Below are 8,980 nucleotides of genomic sequence, written 5' to 3' on the forward strand. Positions count from 1 at the left end.
TTTTCACATCGTATCAATGTCTAAAATTCTTAACATATGCATTAAATCCAAACATTTACAGTATGTGTGAAACCTTTCTGAACATCTATAAGCAATTACAAACATCAGGTCAATACCATAATTCTCAGCATTATTGGTCAATACCAACTTTTCTCAACACCTTATACAGTTACAAATATCATCATTTTTAGGTCAATACCATAACAATAAATCAACAATTAAACATATCATAATTTTCTTAAATCCACATTAATCAAAAGAGAAGAAAAGCTTTTATGATGGGTGAGAGTACAATGACATTGCTGTTATCAAATACCAGTTCCAGTCTCTGAGCAGCAGGTAAACCCTTAGACTGTCCCCCTTCTTAACTGAAGAGGGTTTCACTCATTCCTTATTTTGAGTCTTTCTTTCCCTAAGGGGAAAGCTTAGGTTTTAGTTCTCGGGTCCAGTATTTTAATGAAAATGAATTCTGTGTCTTGACGATTAAAACAGTCAATGTTCAGTCTGCATCTCAGCTCCAAAGCAAACAGGATTCAAACTGCAGAAAAATTGTAGTCATCGTGGTAAGGTCATATCAGCAGGGCCTCTGGGTCTGTGTCAGTGTGTCCCAAGTGTCTGGAAGCAGCTCACATCTGTCCCTCAGAGCAGCATGGCACCTTGAAGTGTAGAGTGTTGGCAGAGGTCCTGGGATCAGGCACTCCTCTCTGTGGGGGTGGGAAGACTGGGTCAAGGATTCCTCTCTAACTCCTTTCTTGAACGCCTCTATGGGGGCATTTGCAGCTACGATGTCATCAGTTCTGCCACTCCTTTACTGTGTATGTAGTCATCTCATCTAGCTTTATTTTATTTCTGTGAAAAATAACACAAACACATTTCCAATGCCAAAATTAATATAGGTCAGGTCTTTTCATAATTCATTGCAAGGGTTACTTTTCACGTTACCTTAGCAACGGTCATCATCCTGCCATTATGCCAGATCTGTTTGCAGAATTTCAGTTTGCAACTTTTATCCTTTTAAGTTGTTTTCAAAGCCAGGCGGTGGTGGCACACACCTTTAATCCCAGCACTCGGGAGGCTGAGGCAGGCAGATCTCTGTGAGTTCGAGACCAGCCTGGTCTACAAGAGCTAGTTCCAGGACAGGCTCCAAAACCACAGAGAAACCCTGTCTCAAAAAAAAAAAGTTGTTTTCAAGGAGCCATATTATGCTCCACAATTCCTTTTCATTATTAGCCATACATGCAATCCTTCTGTTGGAAAAGCCATTTGTAAAATTCAGCATAACATCTTTTCATGGATTATTAGCTATACCATTAGCAAAATAGAGCTGTGTGAATTGCAGCAATGTTCATTTGGAAAAAGACCATTACTATGGCCATTGAATTGAGCAAATACAATTGTCCAAGAATCAATATCTTAAAATTATTAGTTAATATATTGCCTAGTATAAGAAACATTGATCATATTCAATTCTCTGCTAAACTATCTCCTAGATTTCATCCTGTTCTTTTTATTAGACAAGATACTACTTTAAGTTAAAAGTTTAATAACTTAACTGGCAAAAATGGGAATTTGCAGACATAAAAAGAATCTTGGTTTTTTTATAAAAGTGCTGTAGAATAAGTTTTATACTTAATACACACACTTGGCATAGCTGAATCATAATTGTTATACTGTACATGCTGATTATTGTATACTCTACCTGTTGATCTATACTCTACCTGCTCGAGTACCTGTTAGTCAGGTTTTATAAGCTCTCTATTGGAAACTGGCTCATTGCTCCCTTTAAAAATTTTACTTTGTAGCTCAACATCTCCCATAAGAATATTACAACTAAGGCTTTAACCATTATATATTTAGTTAAAAGTTTGTAAACTATCCTCTTCTTAGTTGCAAATTTTCCTAGCTGATAGGAAAATGGAAAAGGAAAGCATATTTAACTAATGATGCTGACCTAACTAGACATCAACATGCAGAAGAATGAAAAAGTTCCAACACTAAACTGAAATCCAAATGAATCAAAGTCCTCAACATAAAACTAACCACATTGAACCTCATAGAAGAAAAAGTTAGAAGTACACTTGAATGCATTGGTAAATCTCAAACATAGCCTATGTGGCACAAACATTGAGAGAAACAATTAATAAATGAGATCTCCTATATTGAGAAGCTTCTGTATAGCAAAGACATAGTCAACAAGACACAAGTCTTCAGGGTGCACACCTGTATCAGCAATTTGAGGTCAGGAATGGGTGCAAGAAGTTAGTCATCTGTCAGCTGGCAATAACTGGGCTGTTTTGTATTTATGAATCCAGCCTAAATGAATCAGCAGCTCAGCTATGTGTCTTCTGAATGTTAGATTGGTTTTCTGGGGTAGTTTATCTTAAAAGCACAATGATCAAGGCATCTGGTCCAATCCAAAGTTATTTTGAAGCTTTATTTCAACTAATGGTGCACACTAAAACCTGTGACACATTTCTGAGCATTAAGATTCAGGGAATTTGAGACAGCTGGCTCATTGTTTTTCTTAACTTGAGTTGGGATCTGTAGCAGACCCTCAGGGGGAACTCATAGGCACTGTCTGTGTATTATCTCCTTGTGTTCACTTTTATTTATCAAAATTCTGTATTAGCTAACATTATATCAATTAGACAGCACAGTTGTGGAAGAAGCATCTTCTTGACAACCCACAGATAAAAATGCCCAGTATATCAGGTTTTTTTCATGAGAGAAACATAGTATGTTACAGACAGTAGGGTCTCCTCATATCTACTTGTACCAAGCCAGATACCAGGGAAAGATTGTAGCAACAAACATGTAAAAACAAAGTGGAATCAACAAATATTGCAGAGTCTTTGTCCTCATAGTCTTGAACAAAACATGTTAAGCCATCACAGAGTTTTCCTCATGATGAAATGACACCTTGAACTTCAATTTCACCTGCTGATCTTCTGACATGGCCAGCATCCATTAGATTAGATGATGGACACCAGAAGTCTCTACATAGAAACTGTGGTTGCTGGGTGCAATAGGGAACTGACTCAGCATGAGATGTGGCCTTCTGAAGTCTCTCAGTTCACACATCAAGAAAGACACTGAGTGATTTCCCCAGTGCCATTCTCAGGGCAGAAGAACACCCCTTGGAGCTTTGCAAAAGCTGCATTAAGGTAGAAGGGTGTAAGCAGTGACCTACAGCCTGGTTGGCAGCAGGTCTCAGAGGCAGAAGATGGGGTCATTCTCAACAGGAGTGGGGACACCTGGACACCTCAGCCCAGTCAGCGGGACAAGAACTGGATCTGGTATGTTGGAGCCACTTTGGTCAAGCCACTCTCCTTGGGCCTGAGATCAATGTCCTTAGGAACCACAGGACTGGACACAGAGAAGTTCTGGAGGATGGTGGTGAAGAAAAGAAACAATTCGTTGTGGGCAATTCCTTCGCCAAGACAAATGCGCTTTCCTGTGGGTACAGAGAATGAGCCATGTGAGCCCAGCACAGTATATAACCTTCAGACTGTTTCATGCCTAAACCCAGATAACTCTCCCATTGCAATGGATAAGAATAATATTGATCATCAACCTGCAATTCAAGTGAGAACAGTAAGAGTTTCACAAAACCTTAAACAATTGGTGCAAGGGTCAGTGAGACTTCTTAGCATGGAAGGCAGCCTCCTATTGTAGATTCCTTGTGTCCCTGTGTGCCTCTCTTTATTGGAATATGTCTCAGTCTCCATAGCTCTCTATCGTTGATTTGTCTCAATTTATTTTTCACATCCCTGCCTTCCTACACTTGGGACAGTCATATGAACAATTCAGGAGCAGGACTAAGCTCAGGGACACTGAAGTCACTTGGAACTCAGGACTAGAAATTTCCTAGAGGAGACATGGCTCAGCAGGAGAACACTTGCCTGAAATCCCTCTATGAGGGGTGAAAACAGACATGCTCAGCAGGAGAGCATCTCTAGAATGCACAAAGGGGAATCTGTAGGTGTAGACTCTAGAAGAGAAGAACTTGCTTACCATGGTAACACATAGAATTGGGCTCCATCCCTAGCATGATGGTGGGGGGGGGCAACTAAAAGCTAACCAGTTGTTTCTAGAACCTTTAATTCTATTTGTATTCAGATAAGAAACCTGAACACAAATTTTCTATGTTTACATCCCATAGAGTCCATTCAACTGAATTAAATTTGGGCAGATGCAGCTTCTGTACTTAACAAAGTAACCAAACACAGGCAACTGAACAACACACTAATTTGACATTATATTCTTCCAGTGAAGAACAAAACTCAGTCACTCACAGCAGTTGACCTATGGCTGCCAATGACCTCAGCATGGCCAAGTGGGGCAAAAGCAGAGCTGGCACCCATCAAGCTGTTTGTCCATGCCCAATGCCCGTTGGTCTACAGACATCGATGGGTACTGTAACTCTGACGTTTCTCTAGTTCAGGAGATTATCCAAAATGAATGGGTTCTTGGAAAAAATAAATGTTAGTAATTTTGATCTCTCTTAGAGTTTAACAAGCCAATGAGTATTTAATACAGACAGGTGTGTCAGGACATGCCTCATCTCCCCAGTGCTCACAGATAAATCCCTCCCTAGCCCCAAGACCTTACAAGCTCATGGCAGTTTATAGATGATGTCATTTGTTCTTGTTGTTGTTCCCTAAGAAAAACAATTCGCACTCTCTCTGCTAACCCACACTCCACTCCTGCCCTGGATCCAGGTAGGCTGACTGCAGATCTTCACCTCTCCCTCTGTCCCCCAAGAACCAAACCCCAGGCCTCATTCCACCTCTGCAACAGAACCCTTGCTGCAGCCTTCCCTACCCACATTCCCCATCTCTTTGGATTTCCCTGATCTTCCCCATAAGACACCCTTTACTAACCCAAAGGCCACAATGACCAGGGAAGCAGATAGGCTGACAGAGAATCCACACTTCTCTTTCTGATTCTCCAGATCCACCCCTACTGTCCCCATCTCACCTCCAGCTCTGCAGCAGAATGCCTGCTGTGCTCTCCCTTGCCTCCCTACCCCATCCCCAATGAATCACAAAGATCTTCTCCTCCAATCTTCCTTCCCCCAACTCAGCCCATTATCCCAGCCTCCAACACCACCAGGCATTCCTTGGGAACACACCAGGTGGGCAGGGCAGAAAAACATGTCCACAGAAAATACACTAAGAGGCAACACACAACCATAACGCTGACCTAAAACCCAGAAACCAAACACCCACCCAAAAAAGACAAACCCAGAAATCGGCACCTAGATCTATAATCACCCCAAAAGCAGATTCCTGGATGCCAGCATTAAAACACAATCAAGAACAGCCAGGACAGTGTGTCTCCACTAGAGCCCACCGAGGAAATCAGACAATTTAAAGAACATATTTAAAAAACTTGTATTCCACCAAATTGAAAACTCTAAAAGAAATGGATATTTTTCTTGATAGGTACTACTTATAAAAGTTAAATCAATGTCAAATAAGGAATTTAAACAGACCTATAATCCCTAGAAAAATAGAAACAGTCACTGAAAATCTCTCAACCTCCCCTCCTCCCACATCTCAGGAAAAAAAAAAGAAAACCTAGGAACAGAAAGTTTCAAAACAGAATTCCATCAGACTTTCAAAGAGGAGTTCATGTCAATACGCTTCAAATTATTCCACAAAATAGAAACAGAACTAATATTGTCCAGTTCATTTTATGAGACAACCGTTGCCCTGACACCCAAACAACAAAGAAAGAGAATCACAGGCTAATTTGCCTTATAAAGGCAAAAGTACTCTATAAAATCCAAGAACACATCAAAAAGATCATCTACCATGATCAAAGGTTTCATTCCAGAGATCTAGGATGGTTCAATATATGAAACATTAATAAATATAAATAAAATGAAAGAAAACCCATGTGCTCATCTTATTAGATGCAGAAAAGACTTTAACAATAACCAATGCCCCTTCATGATAAATGTACTGGAGAGTACAGAGACACAAGGGACGCACCTACACATAACAAAGACAGTTTACAGCATGCCTACAGCCCACATCAACTTGAAGAGAGAGGAACTCAAAGCAATTCCACTAAAATTCAGAACAAGATAATGTTGTCTAAAATCTAAACATCTATTCAATTGAATACTTGAAGTCATAGCTAAAGTAATAATACAACTGAAGGAGACCAAGGGCATACAAATTGAAAAGGAAGAAGTTAAAATATGCTTATTATCAGATGATATAGTTGTGTGTGTGTGTCTGTGTGTGTGTGTGTCCCAAAAATTTCCACTGGGTAATTCTTACAGCTGATAAACACTTTCAGTAAAATAGCTGAACACAAAATTAACTCACAAAAACCTTGCAATATACAACTGACAAACGAACTGAGAAAGAACCAAGGGAAACAACACCTTTCACAATAGCTTCACATAATATAAATATCCTGGGGTAACTCTAACCAAGCAAGTGAAAGGCTTGTGCAATAAAAACTTCAAGTCTTTGAGAAAGAATTGGAGAAGACATGAGAAGATGGAAAGATCTCCTATGCTGATAAATCAGTAGGATTAGCATAGTAAAAACAACGTCCTTCCAAAGAAGATAGAAATACACACTGGGAAAAAAGACAGCATCCTCAACAAAAGGTGCTGGTCAAATGGGATGACTGCATGTAGGAGAATGCAAATAGGTCCAAACTCACTACACTGCACACAACTCAACTCAGATGCATCAAAACCTTAACATAAAACCAGATACACTGAGCATAATAGAAGAGAAAGTGGGGAATAGATTTGAACTCATTCACACTGGTGATGACTTCCTGAACAGAACAAGAATAGCACAGACACTACGATCAACAATTAAAAGTGGGAACTCATGAAAATGAAAGCCTTTTGCAAGATGAAGGTCATCATCATTAGGTCAAATGTGGCAGCCTACAGAAGAGGAAAGACTATTACCAACTCCACATCAAATACAAGACTAATATTCAAAATATAATAAGAACTCAGGCAATTAGACATAAAAAGAGATAATCCAAAAAATGGCATACAGATTTTAACAGAGAATTCTCAATAGAGCAAACTCATATGGCTGAGAAACATTTAAAGAAATGTTCAGCAGCTTTAGTCATCTGGGAAATATTAATCATAATGAGTTGGGGTTTCCTTCTTACACCTTTAGAATGGCTAAGATCAATAACACAAGTGACAGCACATGCTGGAGAGGATGTGGAGTAAGGGGAACACTCCTCCATTGTGGGTGGAGTGCAAACTTATACAGCCACTATGCAAATCAGCGTGGCATTTCCCTATAAAGTTAGGAACCCACCTTTTTCCAGACGCAGCTATACCACTCTTGGGCATATACCCAAAGGACGCTTAATCCTACCATACAGACACTTGTTCAAACACACTCATTGCTGTTCTAGTATTAGAAGCCAGAATTAGAAACAACCTACATATTACTCAAAAGAAAGATGAATAAAATGTGTTACATTTATACAATGGAGTATTATCCAGCTGTTTAAAAAAACAGACCTGGATGGAGGGGGGAGGACCTTCAACTTCCCACAGGGCAGGGAACCCTGACTGCTCTTAGGACTGGAGAGGGAGGGGGTGGGGAGTGGGGGGAGGAGGAGAGAAAAGGGAGGAGGGGGGGAGGCACAAATTTTTAATAAATAAAATAAAATATGGATTCTATGTAAAAAAAACCTGCATCATGAAATTTCGGGCAAAGTGATGGAACTGGAAAAGAATCCTATGTGACGTGGCCCAAACCAGAAAGACACTCATGGCATGTACTCACTTACAAGTGGATATTAACCATTAAATAAATGATAACTAAACTACAGTCCATAGACCCAGAAAGGTTAGATACAGACAAAAGTACTAGGAAGGGAATATGAATCTCCCTGGGTTCATGGATAGACTAGGGGCATGAGAAGGGACAGGAATGGGATGTTTAAGTTGGTGGAGATATGGGCTTAAGTAATAAAATATGTGGGGAGACAGCTAAAATTGAGGGGCTTTGAGTGTTGGTTTGGAAACCTAGTGCAGTAGAAACTTCCTAAACTACAGAAAGGCAATTCAAATGAAGTCTCCAAATAATGAGAGAAGACATGGTCCCAACTGGCCATCTCTTCTCACTAAATGAAGCTTCTAGTTTCAGGACTGAGCTACATTCATTTGAGTTGCTGGCCAAAAGGGTCCCATGGAAGACCCCCAAACAACCCAAGGCTGTTTCCAAGACAATAGGTTGACTCCACAAACTGACAACAAGGCCCATTGGGGAAGAGAATAACCCAAACAACTCATTGTACTGGAGACATCTAGCTGTTGCCTATATAGAACTTTCACCCTGTGATCTAGCATTTTTGACATAGGAAGGTATTCTACAGGCTACTAAAAGACAAATGTATATGGTGTAGGAGTTCCTTCTGTTTGTTGCTTTCATTGGTTAATGAAAAAGAAACTGCCTTGGCCTAGTTAATAGGGCAGAATTTAGATAGGCAGAGAAAAGAAAACTGAAGGCTGAGAGAAAGAAGGGCAGAGTCAGAGAGAAGCCATGGATCCTCTGCCTGAGACAGATACCAGTTAGAATCTCCGGCAAGCCAATGCCACGTAGAGAAACACAGATTAATGGAGATGGGTTAAACTAAAATGTAAGAGTTAGCCAATAAGAAGTTAGAGCTAATGGCCAAGCAGTGTTTTAATGAATACAATTTCTGTGTGATTATTTTGGGTGTAAGCTGGCTGGACAGATGGGATGAATAAGAACTTCCTTTAAAACATGTATATACCAACCCAGCCACAAAATCTGTGATGAACCATATGATATACTAGGGCTCAACAGTGGCACAATGCAGTGCATTGTGGGAGTAATTATCCAATGTACGGTTTGAATATGCGGCATTGCTTGAGTGACCAAGAACCAGGGACTAGATAGCCCAGAGACCTAGGATAAAACAAAACGCTACTGCTCAAAAAAAAAAA

The 8,980-nt window shown here is 40.1% G+C and overlaps 1 protein-coding gene across 1 annotated transcript in view; it reads right to left on the minus strand.

The window, feature by feature from the left end:
• Nucleotides 1-3,272: 3,272 nt before the first annotated feature.
• The window catches only part of LOC101997235 (cytochrome P450 2B10-like), a 15,218-nt gene continuing 9,510 nt past the window's right edge, over nucleotides 3,273-8,980 (minus strand). Inside the window, exon 5 of the mRNA XM_013354850.1 lies at nucleotides 3,273-3,454. Within this exon, the coding sequence (XP_013210304.1) occupies nucleotides 3,273-3,454 (182 nt within the window). The remainder of the gene's footprint in view (nucleotides 3,455-8,980) is intronic.

Source organism: Microtus ochrogaster, unplaced genomic scaffold (genome assembly GCF_000317375.1).
Source record: "Microtus ochrogaster isolate Prairie Vole_2 unplaced genomic scaffold, MicOch1.0 UNK74, whole genome shotgun sequence".
NCBI classification, from domain to species: domain Eukaryota; kingdom Metazoa; phylum Chordata; class Mammalia; order Rodentia; family Cricetidae; genus Microtus; species Microtus ochrogaster.